The sequence below is a fragment of the Manis javanica genome, chromosome 1 (assembly GCF_040802235.1).
Source record: "Manis javanica isolate MJ-LG chromosome 1, MJ_LKY, whole genome shotgun sequence".
In the NCBI taxonomy this organism is placed as follows: Eukaryota; Metazoa; Chordata; class Mammalia; order Pholidota; family Manidae; genus Manis; species Manis javanica.
The window spans coordinates 24022868-24040454 of NC_133156.1; the positions used below are offsets into that span (position 1 = coordinate 24022868).

The following is a 17587-nucleotide window of genomic DNA, read 5'->3' on the forward strand; positions in this document are numbered from 1 at the left end:
TGTGGCTCTGTTCTTGTGCCAGTACCAAACTGTCTTGATTACTGTGACTTTTTAGTAGAGCTTGAAGTTGGGGAGCGTGATCCTCCCCACCTTATTCTTCTCTCTCAGGATTGCTTTGGATATTCGGGGTCTTTGGTGCTTCCATATGAATTTTTGGACTGTTTGTTCCAGCTCATTGAAGAATGTCGTTGGTACTATGACAGGGATTGCATCAAATCTGTAGATTGCTTTGGGCAGGATGGCCATTTTGACGATATTAATTCTTCCTAGCCAAGAGCATGGGATGAGTTTCCATTTGTTAGTGTCCTCTTTAATTCTCTTAAGAGTGTCATAGTTTCCAGGGTATAGGTCTTTCACTTCCTTGGTTAGGTTTATTCCTAAGTATTTTATTCTTTTTAATGCAATTGTGAATGGAATTGTTTTCCTGATTCCTCTTTCTATTAGTTCTTTGTTAGTGTATAGGAAAGCCACAGATTTCTGTGTGTTAATTTTGTATCCTTCAGTTTTGCTGTATTCTGATATCAGTTCTAGTAGTTTTGGAGTGTATTCCTTAGGGTTTTTTTTATGTACAATATCATGTCATCTGCAAATAGTGACCGTTTGACTTATTTTTTGCCAATTTGGATTCTTTGTATTTCTTTTGTTTAGTCTAATTGCCGTGGCTAGGACCTCCAGTACTATGTTGAATAACAGTGGGGAGAGTGGGCAACCCTGTCTGTTCCCAATCTCAGAGGATAAGCTTTCAGCTTCTCACTGTTCAGTATGATATTGGCTGTGGGTTTATCAAATATGACCTTTGTTATGTTGGGATACTTGCCCTCTGTACCCATTTTGTTGAGAGTTCTTTTCATGAATGGATGTTGAATTTTGTCAAATGCTTTTTCAGCATGTATGGAGATCCTCATGTGGTTTTTGTCCTGTTTCTTCATGTGGTTAATGATGTTGATGGATTTTCAGATGTTGTACCATCCCTGCATCCCTGGGATGAATCCCACTTGGTCATGGTGTATGATCCTTTGGATGAATTTTTGAATTCGGTTTGCTAATATTTTATCGAGTATTTTTGCATGTAAGTTCATCAGGAATATTTGTCTGTAATTTTCTTTTTTTGGTGGGGTCTTTGCCTGGTTTTGGTATTAGGGTGATGTTGGCTTCATAGAATGAGTTTGGGAGTATTTTCTCCTGTTCTGTTTTTTGGAAAACCTTAAGGAGAATGGGTATTATGTCTTCTCTGTATGTCTGATAAAATTACGAGGTAAATCCATCTGGCCCGGGGGTTTTGCTCTTGGGTAGTTTTTTGATTTCCGCTTCAATTTCGTTGCTGGTAATTGGTTTGTTTAGATTTTGTGTTTCTTTCTTGGTCAGTCTTGGAAGGTTGTATTTTTATAGGAAGTTGTCCATTTCTTCTAGGTTTTCCAGCTTGTTAGCATATAGGTTTTCATAGTAGTCCCTAATAATTCTTCGTATTTCTGTGGGGTCCGTCGTGATGTTTCCTTTCTCGTTTCTGATTCTGTTTATGTGTGTTGATTCTCTTTTTCTTTTAATAAGTATGGCTACAGGCTTATCTGTTTTATTTTCTCAAAGAATCAGTTCTTGGTTTCATTGATTTTTTCTATTGTTTTATTCTTCTCAATTTTATTTATTTCTTCTTTGATCTTTATTATGTCCCTCCTTCTGCTGACTTTAGGCCTCATTTGTTCTTTTTTTCCCAAGTTTGATAATTGTGATGTTAGACTATTCATTTTGGTTTGTTCTTCCTTCTTTAAATATGCCTGGAGTGCTATATACTTTCCTCTTAATACTGCTTTCACTGCGTCCCACAGGAGTTGGGGCTTTGTGTTGTTGTTTTCATTTGTTTCCATATATTGCTTTATCTCTATTTTAATTTGGTCATTGATTCATTGATTATTTAGGAGCATGTTGTTAAGCCTCCATGTGTTTGTGGGCCGTTGTGCTTTCTTTGTGCAATTTAGTTCTCATTTTATACTTTTGTGGTGTGAAATGTTGCTTGGTACAATTTCAATCTTTTGGAACTTACTGAGGTTCTTTTTGTGGCCTAGTATGTGGTCTATTCTGAAGAACCATGTGCACTTGAGAAGAATGTGTATCCTGTTGACTTTGGATGTAGAGTTGTATAGATGTCTGTTAGGTCCATCTGTTCTAGTGTGTTTTACAATGCCTCTGTGTCCCTACTTACTTTCTGTCTGGTGCATCTGTTCTTTGTAGTGAATTGTATGTCGAAGTCTCCTAAAATGAATGCATTGCATTCTATTTCCTCCGTTAGTTCTGTTAGTATTTGTTTCACATATGCTGGTGCTCTTGTGTTGGGTGCATATATATTTATAATGGTTATATCCTCTTGTTGGACTGACCCCTTTATCATTATGTAATGTCCTTATTTATCTCTTGTTACTTTCAATGGTTTGAAGTCTATTTTGTCTGGTACTAGTACGGCAACACCTGCTTTTTTCTCCCTGTTGTTTGCATGAAATATCTTTTTCCATTCCTTGACTTTTAGTCTCTGCATGTCTTTGGGTTTGAGGTGAGTCTCTTGTAAGCAGCATATAGATGGGTCTTGTTTTTTTATCCATTCAGTGACTCTATGTCTTTTGAATGGTGCATTCCGTCCCTTTACATTTAGGGTGACTATTGATAGGTATGTACTTATTGCCATTGCAGGCTTTAGATTCATGGTTACCACAGGTTCAAGGTTAATTTCCTTACTATCTAAGAGTGTAAGTTAACTCACTTAGTATGGTTTTACAATCATAATCTAACTGTTCTTTTCTGTTTCTCCTCCTTTTTCTTCCTCCATTCTTTATATATTAGGTATCATATTCTGTACTTTTTGTCTATCCTTTGATTGACTTTGGAGATAGTTAATTTAATTTTGCATTTGCTTAGTAATTAGCTGTTCTAATTTCTTTACTGTGGTGTTATTACCTCTGGTGACAGCTATTCAACCTTAGGAACACTTCCATCTATAGCAGTCCCTCCAAAATAGACTGCGGAGATGGTTTGTGGGAGGTAAATTCTCTCAGCTTATGCTTACCTTGAAATTGTTTAATCCCTCCAAATTTAAATGATAATCTTTCCAGATAAAGTAATCTTGGTTCCAGGCCCTTCTGCTTCATGGCATTAAATACATCATTCCACTTCCTTCTGGCCTGTAAGTTTTCTGCTGAGAAGTCTGATGTTAGCCTGGTGGGCTTTCCTTTGTCTATGATCTTATTTCTGTCTCTGACTGCTTTTAACAATTTTTCCTTATCCTTGATCTTTTCCATTTTAATTACTATGTGACCTGGTGTTGTCTTCCTTGGGTCCCTTATGTTGTGAGATCTGTGGATCTCCATGGTCTGAGAGACTGTCTCCTTCCCTTGACTGGGGAAGTTTTCAGCAACTACCTCCTCAAAGTCACTTTCCATCCCTTTCTGTCTCTCTTCTTCTTCTGGTGTCCCTATAATGGGAATATTGTTCCATTTGGATTGGTCTCACAGTTCTCTCTATATTCTTTCATTCTAAGAGATCCTTTTTTTCTCTCTCTGTGCCTCAGCTTCTCTGTATTCCTCTTCCCTAGTTTCTATTTCACTTATCGTCTCCTCCACCATGTCCAGCCTCCTTTTAATACCCTCCATCGTGCTCTTCAACGATTGGATCTCCATCCTGAATTCATTCCTGAGTTCTTGAATATCTTTCTGTATCTCCATTAGCATGTTGATGATTTTTATTTTGAAGTCCCCTTTGGGAAGAGTCACGAGGTCCATATCATTGAAATCTTTCTCGGGAGTTGTATTAGTAATTTTACTCTGGACCTGGTTTCATTGGTGTTTCATATTTGTACATGGCGCCCTCTAGTGTCCAGAAGCTCTGTTCTGGAGCTGCTCATCCCCTGAAGCAATGTTGGTGGTCGCAGTGGAGCGGTATTGGTGCCTGGTGGGGAGGGAAGAGCTGTACCCCACTTCCCAGCTGCTGTGCCTGTCTCCACTGCCTGAACTAGTGAACCAAGCACACAGATATAAGCTTTTGTCCCTGAGTAGCCAGATATGGATCCCTGCTTTCCACAAGCTGCCAGAAACCCAGTCTTCCCAGGAACTCCACCTGTCCCAGCTTTCCAACCCCGATTCAGTGAGGTCTGCTCTTTTCTCCAGGTGTATGCAGTCTGGCGCCGTCCTCTTTCCTGTTGCTGTCTCAGGATTAGTTGTGCCAACTGTATTTTCTTGTTGTATCCAGTTTTAGGAGGAAGCCTCTGTCTCTCCTCTCATGCCACCATCTTTAATCCTCCCTGGTTATATTTTAAGAGATGTTTATGCTCAACTTCTTTCCCTGTTTTTTAAATTTATGTATGACTAAGAGTGGGGAGTATCCTGATCCTTACACAGTTCTTCCAATGTTATACTGAGTAGGAACACAGATAAAACTATGTTTAACTACAGTCATCTTTAGTAAAGATCATGTTTTTAGCTTATGCTTTTGGTATAGAAGGTAAGATGCTTTTAGTTTAAAATTTCTACTTTCTTTGAAGTAAGTTTAGTTTTGGCAGCTGATTTACTCTCTCTGCTACTTCCTTCTGTTTCCACACCAAGACTTGTATTCCCCTAGGCCTGCAGGGCTCTTCCTTACCTGTGTGGCAGTGGCATGTTTAAAAAATCCTCCAGTAGGGTTTCTTTTTCTCTTTCTAGGGTAGGCTGTACCTTTTTCCTGCAGCATTTTGTTCTAGCTTGAGATGCCTGTCAGTACTGCTTTCCTATAGGTTTGTCTTTCCTTATGGCCTGCTATGCACTTTCCTAAGATGGTGTTTCCCACATAAAAATTTTGTGCTGTGTAAGTACCTACCTGTTTTTTTGTGTTTTTTTTTCACTTTGTTTGCCTATATCTTGTCATCTTATCTGGCCTTGTTTCTTCTAGTCTTTGTCCTTGTGAATTTATACCTTTTTATTTTGGTTCCTTGTTATTTTGGCAACATTTGAAAGCGGGGTTTTCCTGAAGGTGTGTTTTTATCTAACTGGGAAAATGGATGCTACTTACTTTTTTTTGAACTTTGCCCTCAGAGAACTGATTATGTTATTGTCCCCGAAGAACAGTGTTGGAATCACAAGTGCAAGCTCACGACATAATGGATATTCCATGAATATGAACAGTTAGATTTTATGGGCTAAACTTCTAGTATCAAGCATACTATGACGCACACAAATGTCACCTCCTGGGTGTAGCCTTCCCTGCCATCTCCCCCAGGCCTGCCTCGTGTTCACTGTGCTTCTGAGCACTTACCACCATATAACATGCAATGCATTTTATTCTCCAATCCCGCTGGAATGTAGGCTCCATGAGGACATGGATTTTTGTTTGTTTGGTTTAGTATCTCTAACCTCAGTGCCTGATATATAGGTGCTGGATAAATACTTGTTGAAAAATGACTGCATTTTTCCCCCTTTCTTGTACAGTTTGTAGTGATTCTTACCTTCCTTCCCCTGACATTGTGGTGGGGGAACAGGATGGTACTTAGTGTGATCAGGAGCATCCTTATTTATTACCCTTTAACTAAAGGGTAGTTACTTGTTCCCTACAAGATTCTGGTTTATCAAAATGTTTATATCCTAAATATAAAACAGTTTCTAGCCTGCTGATAGCCTGGGGTTGTTTACTGCATGAAAAAGCAAGGAAGCAGAACTTTTATGAGCCTGCATGTGGTTGTGTTTTCAAACCCGACACTAAATTTGAAAAACTTGTCAAATAGGAGTGGATAGGATAGTGATCATTAAGTTCTTGAGCTGTCATGATAGATCCCACACAAACCATCCCTGCATCAAGATGGCAGAAAACATCTACAATAAATTAGAGATGAGGATATTAGAGCTGGACTCCTTTGATTGCTGAACTAAACCATAAGCACTTTACTCTTCTGAATGCCCTTCGAAAGAAAGTAGTGGCTAGGTATTCTTCTAAGTTAGTGGTCAGCAAACTTTTTTCTGTTAAGAGTGAGATAGTAAATTTTTTTTTTGTTTTGTCGGCCACATGGTTTTTGTTGGAACTACTCAACATTGCCATTGTAGTATAAAGGAAGCCACAGGCTGTATCTAAATAAATGATTGTTTCTGTGTTCCAGTACAACTTTATTTACAAAATCTGAATGGATTTGAGCCATAGGCTGTAGTGTGCTAATCTCTGCTCTAAATCAAAAGTGCTGAGTAACATTATTTATGGACCTAGCTTAGTTGAGTTTAGTTTTAAAGAATGAAAATGCTTCTCTCTGGTTTTGGGTGTAGTGGCTCATGATCTCTTTGGCCTAGGCTCTAGTCCTGTCCCACTCACCCTCAATCAGAGACCTCTTCATCAAATTTCAGGACCTTCTCATTTGTTGCCTGGTGTCCAAGGTTGTAGCTTTGGCTGGGGGTAGGGTGAGAGTCTCTGCCTCTTGAGTCTCACAGGTTAAATGTGGTTGCTTGTCAAATGACCACAAAAACATTAAACACAAAATAAAAACCCAAGCCAAATGATTTTATTCTTGGACAGATTATGGGACATTTAACCCCCTTGACTATGTTATCTCGAGTATGCTTAATATTTTGTATTGGGTCCAGTCTGAATATAAGGGCCCTTCAGCCTAGAAACATCTTACTGTGTTAGCTGTCTGCTGTCCTTTTGAAAGGGAAGCCAGTTGACTGCCTCCTCTGCTTAAGTTTTTGCTTTATTGAAGTTTCTTTACTGTATACTAGTTATGAAGAAGTTGTTTTTCTCTACTATGAAAAGAAGATAGCAATTGGTGTTCTCATCACTAGTTTTTTTATAATTATACTTTCATTTTGTTTTGTTTTTTTTGCAAGGTTCATTTTTCTGCATCTTGGTTCCTTGGTTCTTGCCTTGATCCTATGTGCAGTTTTTTGCAAATACTATTTCTTAGCAATAGTCTAATATAGGTTTTTATTTGCCTGTTTTAGTCCACTAGAGCTACTGTAACGAAGTACTACAGACTGGGTGGCTTTATAAGCAACAGAAAGGTATGTTTCACAGTTCTTGAGGCAGGAAACCCAAGATTGGGTGCCAACATCTTTGGTTCTTGCCTTGATCCTATGTGCTGTTTTTTGCAAATACTATTTCTTAGAAATAGTCTAATATAGGTCTTTATTTGCCTCTTTTAGTCCATTAGGGCTACTGTAACAAAGTACCACAGACTGGGTGGCTTTATAAACAACAGAAAGGTGTGTTTCACAGTTCTTGAGGCAGGAATCCCAAGATTGGGCACCAGCATCTTTGGTTCTTGCCTTGATCCTATGTGCAGGGTTTTGCAAATACTATTTCTTAGAAATAGTCTAACACAGGCTTTTATTTGCCTGTTTTAGTCTATTAGGGCTACTGTAACAAAGTACCACAGACTGGGTGGCTTTATAAACAACAAAAAGCTATGTTTCACAGTTCTTGAGGCAGGAAACCCAAGATTGGGCACCAGCATGTTTGGGTTCTGATGAAAGCCCTCTTCTGGGTTGCAGGCTGCTGACTTCTTGCTGTATCCTCATATGGTGGGAGGGGCAAGGGAGCTCTTTTTTTAAAGGGCATTGCCCTCATTTATGAAGGCTCCATTCTCATGACCTAATCATCCCCTCCACCCCACCCCATCCTCGCTATAGGTCCCACCTTCTGATACCATCATATTGGGCATTAGAAATTCTACACAGGAATTTTTTTTGGGGGGGAGGTGGAGGACAAACATTCAGACCATAGTATAGCCTATTTCTAAAGTGAATTCTAGATGCCAGATCATGTTGTTTTATTCAAAATAAGTTTTTTTCTGTATTGGAAGGTCTGTTATATCAGACACATGGTTACTGGAGCTATCATATTGTTTGACATTATGGGCTAGGCATCTCTCTCAATCATGTTTACAATATTACATTGGGTTTTTTTTTCCTGTTAAGAATCTCAATTTGGCCTTTTCCTAAAACAACCATTGTCAGTTTAATTATATTTTTTCCTCTAGTTAAAATCACTTGCTCCATACACTGGCTGTCTTGTCCATGTTTGAGGAAACTCCAGTTACTTTTCAGTGCATTTTTTCAAAGATCTATCACCCAAAAGGTGTGAAGTCCTCAAGATTTGAGAAGGCATTTTATTAATCTCTGTATCACAAGCATCTGGTATATAGTAGGTATTTATGTTTATTGAAATGAAGGAATTTCACCATTACAGATTCACCATTTCTATATTTTCCCACTTGTTCCCTTCTGATATGGTTCCTTTGTCTGTTCCTCAAAAGTCATAAAGATATTATATGTGCTTATAAATATTCCTTAATGTAGCTGGTGAAAGAGGTAGGGAGCTAAGCTTATGTTCTCGTGTAAGGTCACATGATTACTGATGGTTAGGGTGGACAAGAGCCTTCTAAGATGCTTGAGCACAAGAGTGCCAATGTTCTGCCACAGCTGCCATTAGAAAAAAATTACTTTGGACATTCAAGATTACTGATTGTTACTAGAGTCCCAATTTATTGGTCTAACTGATGCTATTTGAGACATTTAATAGTAAATTCATTAGCCAGTTCTTCTTTTTGAAAGATGCAAGGTTGATACCTGTTATAAATAGAAGTGCATATACTGCCTTTTCTAGATTACTGCCTTAAATTGCACCTAGAAAGAAGTTAGTAGATAGTTGACAGTGCAGGTCATTGATAGAAGTCTCAGTAGAGTAACACTGCTTCATAAAACATGTCATTGGTTCATATTATAGGAAACTAAAAATGTAAACTTTAATGTGAATGAAACAACATTTCCATGTAACATGTTGCTGTTGTAGTACTTATATACACGTTTTGTATATGTAGCTTAATGGGTAATTAATTATAAGCCAGCCATTTTTTTCAAAATTATATTCAGTGTATCTTTTGTCCTTTCTGCGAGAGTATTATTCATTTTATATAATGATTGAATCTTTACATTTAGTAAACGTAGGAGTAGTTATAAGGTTGGAGAATTTGCTAGATCTTCCTTTGATAATGTTTATTGTCAATGTTACTAGCAGTTTGGAGGCATTTTTCCCATCTTTATTCAGGCATAATTGACATATAATAAACTGTCCAAATTAAAGAGCATCTTGAGTTTTAACATATGTATACACCTGTGAAAACCTCACTGCAACTTAGATAATGCTTGTTTCTATTACCTCCTCCCCCCCCCCAATTTCCTCCTTTTTTATTTCATTCCCCTTCACTGCCTCGCCAGGCAACCACTGACCTGCTTTCTGACTCTATAGACCAGGTTGCATTTTCTAGAATTCTTTTATAAATGGAATCATATAGCGAATGTTCTATTTTGTCTTGCTTATTTCATTCAGCATCATTATTTTGCGATTCATGCATGTTGTATATATTAACAGTTCTTTCCTTGTTATTCCTGAGTGGTGTTCCACTGTATATACTACAAATATACTGTACCACAATTTCTTTACCCATTCATATGTTGATGGTGAGTGTGTCCTATTGTATAGAGCTGCTAGGAATATTTGTGTACAAGTCTTTGTGTGGACATAGATATTTACTTCCCTTGGGAAAATACCTAGGATTGAAGTGGCTGGGTCATATGGGAGGTGTAAGTTTGACTTTTAAGGAAACTCCTGGTTTTACAAAGTAGTTGTACCATTTCATATTTTATATTTCTTCTAGTAGCATTTAAAAATTCTAATTGCTATTTTGGAGTCACTTTTACATTTATTTTACTTTTTCAGTTGTTATTTGAGAGCCATACTTTTTGGGGTTACAGGGAGGGGCTAAAATATTTAGACATTTTCCTCCCAGAACTTTAAGTAAATATCTTTTTGGAGAATTTGTAAAAATTGGAACTCTTTTCAGTAAGACATCATCAATGTGTTAGTTCATTTTTTCCTTAGTATGTGAAATGGAAAAAAAAAATGTGTTCTTAACTTCAGATTTCATTAAAAGAGGAAATACTTATAGTATTTGAAGAATTTGGTTTTCTAAGTAATTGCCAAGATAGTGTGAATCAGACATGAGTTTTATAGCATTTAGTATAGTTGCAGATTTAATAGGAGTAACTCTGGAAATCTTATAAAATAGGTTATGTAAGAATTTTCTTTGAAAAATCCCCAAAGTCATCTGTTAGGTACAGTGTTTGACATAATGCCTCTCCCTAAGTTCAGCGCAGTTCCATTTTCTGCTGCATTAGCCAGTGTTTATTTGCTTGCCACCGTGAAGTGGTTAGCTTGTGTGTACGGGTTGAGTCTAATGAAAAAATATGTAATTTAAAACACTAGAATTCTATTTGACTTAATGCATAAGACATGTGGGAACTGATACAAATGGCATAGCAGATTAACATCTCATGCTGAGTTTGGGTCATAAGTATACATTTTATTGAGAGGAATGGTGGGTAGAATTGCCTGTATCATTTAATTTAATGTTTATTTCTATCATTTTCTTTGCTGTGTGTAAATGGTTGTATTCTCATAAATTAAATGCGTATATGATGTCACTGCACTATAATATAATATGGCAGCAGCTGAAGCTGAATGCAAATAGAGGTAATAATTTACTAAGAGTAGGGTGGCTGATAGGCAGGTTTATTAAATATGTGTCCATTGGCCCTTTTGAGCTTACCTTAAGGGGTTAGCATGGATAAGTAGCCATCTGCACTTATTCAGTGCTTCTTTCCTCCTGCTCTACCTTATTTTTTTCTTTCTCTCTTGCTTATCTTTATAAATGCTGCCCAAAACCATAAGTATAAATCAGTGGTACAATTATTTTCTGTAGCTTTGTTGTGTATGTAAAATAAACTAAAAAATGATTCTAACAGTATGTTCTGCGTTCATGAATGTGAGCTTTTAACTGTTTGTAAACATTCAAAGTACTTCTATATAAAACATTAAAAAATCTCCTTTAGTTGCTTAACTTGTAAAATGCATTGTTTGATTTTCATATTTTGCTAAGAGTTAACAATGTTTATCTCTTTCACTAGCGAGAGTAATCAGTAACTGATGAGACAGTGTGGCAAAGAGGAAAGTTTACTTGACTTAGTGTTGCAGATCCTGAGCTTCAGCTGTATCACTAACCCACTTTGTAATGCTGGGAAAGTCACATTTCTTATATGTAAAATGTGGGGAATGGACTTGATGATCTTGAAAATTATGAAGATATTCTTCTGGGGAAGGGGAAGCAAATTTATAAAGGAAGTTGTTTTTAGAAACATTTTTATCTTGTTATGTAGGTTGTCCCAGAAAGTTAATGGCTTCAGTAGAAATGATGTATAATCACTTTTGAATTTGTGTGTATCTCATCTCTTGCAGGATGCTTTAATCTGGATCCCAGTAGAGTTTTGGATGTCATTTTAGAAGTGTTTGAATGCAGGCCAGAACATGATGAATTCTTTATATCTTTATTAGAATCTTATATGAGTATGTGTGAACCGCAAACACTGTGTCATATTCTTGGATCCAAGTTCAAGTTTTATCAGGTAATAAAAAAATGTGTATATGTGTATCTCTGTATATCAATGGAGAAAGAGGGGGAGGTTAATTTCATCATTTTATATGTACAGTTTAATTTGATTTTGTTTGTAAATGATTGGCTCCAGCTCAGCCATTCAAGCAGAGGAGAGAAGATAAATGGATAGGTAACAAAGCAAGATGATCAGTGCTATATTAGTAGGGTGAATGGTTTGATGTGAAAGCCTAGAGGAAAGCATAATAAATATTTGCCTTTCAAGAGATGGAATCGGGGAGGACCTTAGAGATACGACCTTTTTTTCACCTGGTTCTTGGAGGATGAGTAGAACTTTTTTGAGAGTTGTCCATGCAGGCGTAACAAGTACTGTGAGAGTGAGGACATGACAGTATGAATGTATGCAACAGATTGAAGAAATGGTACATAATCTGATGTGGCTGGATTGTAAAATGGGAAAAGAAGGGACCAGAAGTGAAGTTGGAAAGTTAGGTGCACTTTAGATTGTCAAGGTCCCTTGATATCTGTGCTGATTTAGAATTTTACTGAATAGATAGTACCCATCACAGTGACCTTTGGAATTTTTTATGGATGTGAATAAATTCTTAAGGCATATCATAGCATAAATTTTCATTTAAAACACTATAGTAATTATCTAACAAATCTATGCTTTGGATTATTTCTGTTTCAATCCATTTTTAATATTATTACTATTACATTCTAAAATAGATGTAATTGACACACTGCACAAAAATCTCTGCCTGCAGAATGAAATTCAAACTTCCAAACATGGTAGAAAGTCTCCTCACAATCTAGCCCCATTCTTTCCTTCTACCCTCATCTTTAGTGATTTCATTTTCTTAAACCTAATATTCTCATCATAAGAAATTCCTAGCCATTTCCTGCATTTAGGTAAAGACAGTGCTACGTATAAACCTTTGTTTACATGCAGTTCTTTATAACTAGAAAAGTGTTCTTCCCCAACCATCTCACCTGTCTTTTCATCTTGTGAACTCCTATTTATTCTTTAAAATCAAGTGCTTCTTGTTCTGTAATTTCTTCACTGACACTTCACCCATGCAGAATTAGTCACTTTTTAATCTCTATTCTCATAAAACTTGGCACAGAATTCTGGTACTTATCAGGTTATATTAGAATAAAACATATCTACATCCTTTGCAAGATTGTAAGCCACGTAGGACAAGGTCTGTGTTTTACTAATTTTTCTGAATTAATTTACTACTTAGCCTATAGTAAATGCTCACTAATTGTAAATGAGTGATCTATGTTTTAGGAAGATAACTGTTGATAGCATGGAGGATTTTAACATAATAAGGCCTCCATTGTCCTGTTGGTATAGCTTTCCTAATTTGTTTTCCTGCCTGGGATACTTAGCTAGTCAAGAAATACTCATTTATTGAGTGTTTGTGATAATGGTGTTGCTTTGCTAGGCACTGAGGATACCCTGGTGAAGAGTGTGTATTCCTGTTCTCTGAAGGTCAAGTTTAGGATAATAATACAGTTTTTTAAGGATTTTCAAATGATAATATCACCTACTACCTTTGCTTATCTTTGATTTCCCATTTTTTGGGATGTTGCAGAAGAGAAGTCAGATGAGAACTTGAAAACGTATACTGTTTTGATACCAAACAAGACTCATGGCAGGGTTTTCATGCAAGAGCACTTTATCTTTGTTCAAGAATTGATGATAGCAGCTGTCCCCTGTTTCACCAGCAGCCAGGGAGGCCACTGTGCCAGTGTTAGTACAGGCAAAGAGAAAAAGTATTTAATCACATTTTAAGAGGCACTGTGGTTGTTTTGGGTTTGAGAACATGAAGCCAACTGCTGACATGACAGGGTAGCTGAAATTCAACTTGAGCATGCATGACTAGAGTATAGGTTAGGGCTTTGGAAATTGTAGGTCTTGGACCATAGTGCAGTGAATAATGATAATCCACTGCATAACATCAAGTATTGCAAGTTTTAGAACTGAAATTTTTATATGAAAATATTCCTCATAATGGTAACACTTTTTGGGCTGAATTAAAATATCCCTGGGGGTCTTGACAATGTTGGAATAACCCTTTTTTTCAAAAATAGAATGTCTTTTTCTTATATGAGAAATGCCCAACCAAAAAATATTTGATTTTGAAATAACCTATTATTAGAAAGAATAACCCTCAAATTATAACACCATTCCCTTGTTTCTATTGCCCAAGTGATCTTGTTGTGACAGTCTGCAGTCTTAAGGACCCTTGAGGTTAAGGGAAGAAAAGTGTTAGTGTTAGAAGTTTTATAGTGTGGGAGGTAAAGGAAGGAAAGTCATAAAATCAGGAACTGCTAAGAATTAGGAGAAGTGCAAGTTGCAGCGCTCCAAAATCTTGAGACTACAGACTATCTACTGTTAAAAGAACATATGGGATGTGAACAGTTCCCAGGAATATGTTGTTTTAAATTGTATGATTTTTCTCAAACTGTTTAAATTCAGTTAGACAATATCCATCATATCACAGATAAGTTTTCACAGATGCTTAGGGTGCCTAACTGGTTTTCTTGGTTTCACTGGAGATGGCTGGTAATTGTAGGTCTGCTTTGGATATGTAACTGTATTCCTATTATGTTAATGTGTGTGTGCAATTTAATTAGTAGTTTAAAACCTATACATGCTCAGCTTACTCTACAAGAAGATATGTCAAAGAAATAACCAATCTTCCCATGTTTTCTTCTGTCTGCTACTTCTATAGCTTTTCTTCTTCCTTCCTAATTACAACCATTAAATCGAATTAGTGCCTCATATCGAATTTACCGAGTATCATAATTCTTCCAAGTGGTAAAGATACCTCAAGACAAATGCTGGGCATAAAACCCACAGGGCATAAATCTGCAAAGAAGTAAAAAGCTAACCTTTTCAAACAATAAGGCTTCTCTCTCACTTACCAACTTTACATTTCCCTGTATGGCCCCGGAAGATGACTGGCTAGCCAGAGACAGGTAAGATTCCTCAAGGGAGGAACAACCTAAGACAGGCACAGTCGCATCAGGTGAGAAATTGGGGATCAACAGAGGTGAAGCTTAGAACCTCACCCCCCCTTCTTTGAGAGAAATCTTCTGCATCCGTGGATGTTTTGTTGCCCTTGTCTAGCTTGGATTAGATACTTAGCCTATAGGCACACACCTGATCATCTACATTTGCTCTCTTACAGCACTAAACTATGTTTTCTACCTTTATCTTGCATCTACCTACCACTTCAGCATTTTATTAAAAATAAAAATAATAATGATAATAATAATTATAATAAGGGAGAAATGTGGGATTCACATATAAATCAAGTATAAAAATCAAACAAATATTCATATCTGACCTGATTGTTTGTAGTTCATAATGCATGATCAAAACTGAAAGTTTCTGTGGTGACTGCCCATGTACTGTTCACCATGTAAGAACTTATTCACTATGTAAGAATTTGTTCACCATGTAAGAACTTGTTCGCTGTGCTTCAGAAGATCGGAGACTGATGAGAATTAGGCTTGGGGTGGATTAATGATTGTGCATTGTGTCCCCTGTACAGAATTTTATTGTTGTTACCTGTTAACAACCATTTTATCAATAAATATGAGAGATGCCCTCTCAAAAAAAAAATCAGGAACTGCTTAGGGGCTACACCCCTGGGAATTGGTTCCTGGACATTTATGGTCACCCTGTTTATCGGTCCCTTAATTTACTCCTCCCTCCCCTCTTCCTATCACTACCTGAAAATGTTCACTCCTCCTGTCTACAGCCCATATTTTCACCAGTTGGGAATTATTTGGATTGACAGGCTTCTTCCCACTCCCCCCCATTGCTAAGACATTTTGGCAAAGCTAATTATTTCGCTGTGAAGTCAGTGAGAGTTATTTTATTCTGGTTTCAACCTGCTCATACTGGATGTTTTGACTTGGAAGGATAGTAGGGGATATAAGCAGTTTTAGAGCACACGACCATTTTGGAAAATTGGGCAGGCACATTTGATTGATTTTCCTAACAGGGATTACTGCAGTAGAGGGTTTCAGGACAACATGAGGGTCAACACAAAGGACAGGAGGAAGGAAGGAGTACTAGAAGGTGTGAGGGTACCCCAGGACTCTTGGGCTGGAGTTGTCTTGCCATCAGAAAGAAGAGCAAGATGATCACTCTCCCCCATATCACAGCCCCTTCATTCCTGGATTCAAGACAAAATAATAATAGTAATAGTGGTTCCATGGTTAGTCAGTATTATAACTGAAATTCATTCATTTAAGAAATAATGATTGAGCACCTCTTGTGTGCTAGGCAATGTTTCAGGTGCTGGGGTGAACAAATAGAAATCCTTGCCTTCATGATCCTCACATTCAAAGGAAGTTACATTGTATGTCAGAAGATGATCATTGTGATGGGGCAAACATAGAGTAGGATAAGGAAGATTGGGAGTGTTGGGAGTGGTAGGTTGCATTTTTGAGTAGAATGGAGAGAGTGGACCTTGTTAAAAAGGTAAGATTTCAGCAAAGATACAAAAGATGTGAGGGTGTAAATGTGCAGAAAGTCTGGGGAAGAACCTTCAGGTTAAGAGAACTGCCAGTGCAAAGGCCTTAAGGTGTGAGCATGCCTGTTGTGTTGAAGAATAGCAAGAAGACTGATGTGGGTGTGTCAGGGTGACTGAATGGCAGAGCGGTGGGGATGAGGTCTAACACGAGGGGCCACATTACACAGAGCCTAGTGCAAGGTTTTTAACTTTGATGCTGGATGAAGCCAGTGGAGGATTTTGAGTAGGAGAGTGATATGCTCTGACTTTGTGTTTTCATTTTATTTCTCTTTTTCTTTTCCACTTTATTATGAACATTTTCAAACATATAGGGAAGAGCGAATAGTGAAATAAATACCCATAGCCCATCACTTAGAAGCAAGTTTATAAACATGTTGGTATACTTTTTTGGAAATAATTATTTGTATTGCTGATATCATGAACATTTACTCCTACATATGTTAGTGTGTGCTTTTTAAAAGGTCATTTTTCTGTGTACCATGATACCAATTTCATATCTAACTAGATTGCCATCGTTATAGTGAACTCAGACCACATTCATATTTCCCAAATTATCCCTGAAATTTTATAGCTGGTTCATTCACGTGATAATCCAAAGACCAAACATTACATTTGATTGTTAGGATTCATCAGTCTCTTTTAGTTTAGAATAGTGCCCACCTTACCATTAATGGCATTGACTTCTTGAAGAGACCATTCCCATAGAAGACTCTGCCTTTTGGATTTATCTAATTACTTTTTCATGATTGGTTTAATTTGTTCTTTGTCCCCTGTCTTTTATATTTGGAGTTAGGTCTAAAGTCTTGACTGTGTTCAGGTGAAATGTTTATCTCAGAAATATTTCATAAGTTGTACTATATATTTCATATAACATAATGTCTAATATCTGTCTGACTTTTAACATTCTAGAATACTGGTGACAGTCTAATATCTCCATTATACAATAATATTTCCGTCCTTGCCAATAGCAAGTAATCTGTAGTTTGTCACATTGGTACCATGTGAATATCCAGTTTTTCATCAACCTTACATTAAGTGTCTTAGAATAGATGGATGATCCTTTCCTGAATCAGTTATTTCCTTAGCAGTTCCAAATTTTTCATTCAATAATTTTATCATGCCCCCTACATTTATTAGCTGTCATTCTTCTATAAAGAAGAGTTGTCCCTTATAAACTTGGGTTGTTTGGTTACCCTGAAATGAAGTTCCTATGAAAGCCAGGGAAAATGCTTTAGTTTTTCCCCCATTAGTTACTAGCTGGCAGAGTGAGGAGCCTCTTTAGTAGCCACCTCTAACGGTGACATGAGTGGTGAGTGTGTGAGGAAGAGACAAAAGAGACAAAAAGACAGAGTGCATTTGTGTTTTGGCTTAGGTTTTCAAAGAATCAATATGGTTATGGTAGCAGTAGAAGTTGACAAGATCCTGAACATAATTTGAAGGTAGAGTCAGTAGTATTTGCTAATGGATTAGATACAGAATGTGAGAAAGTAGAGTTAAGGACTATCTTAACATTTTTTTTGGACTGACCATTTAAAAAGGTGATGTTGTCATCATTGGGATAGGGTAAATTTTAGGTGGAATGGGTTTG

The 17587-nt window shown here is 37.1% G+C and overlaps 1 protein-coding gene across 1 annotated transcript in view; it reads left to right on the forward strand.

Annotated features, from left to right (window-relative positions):
• The window catches only part of LOC108409545 (THO complex subunit 2-like), a 105250-nt gene that overhangs the window by 28185 nt on the left and 59478 nt on the right, over positions 1-17587 (forward strand). Inside the window, 1 exon segment of the mRNA XM_073211738.1 lies at positions 11287-11453. Coding sequence (XP_073067839.1) covers positions 11287-11453 — 167 coding nt within the window.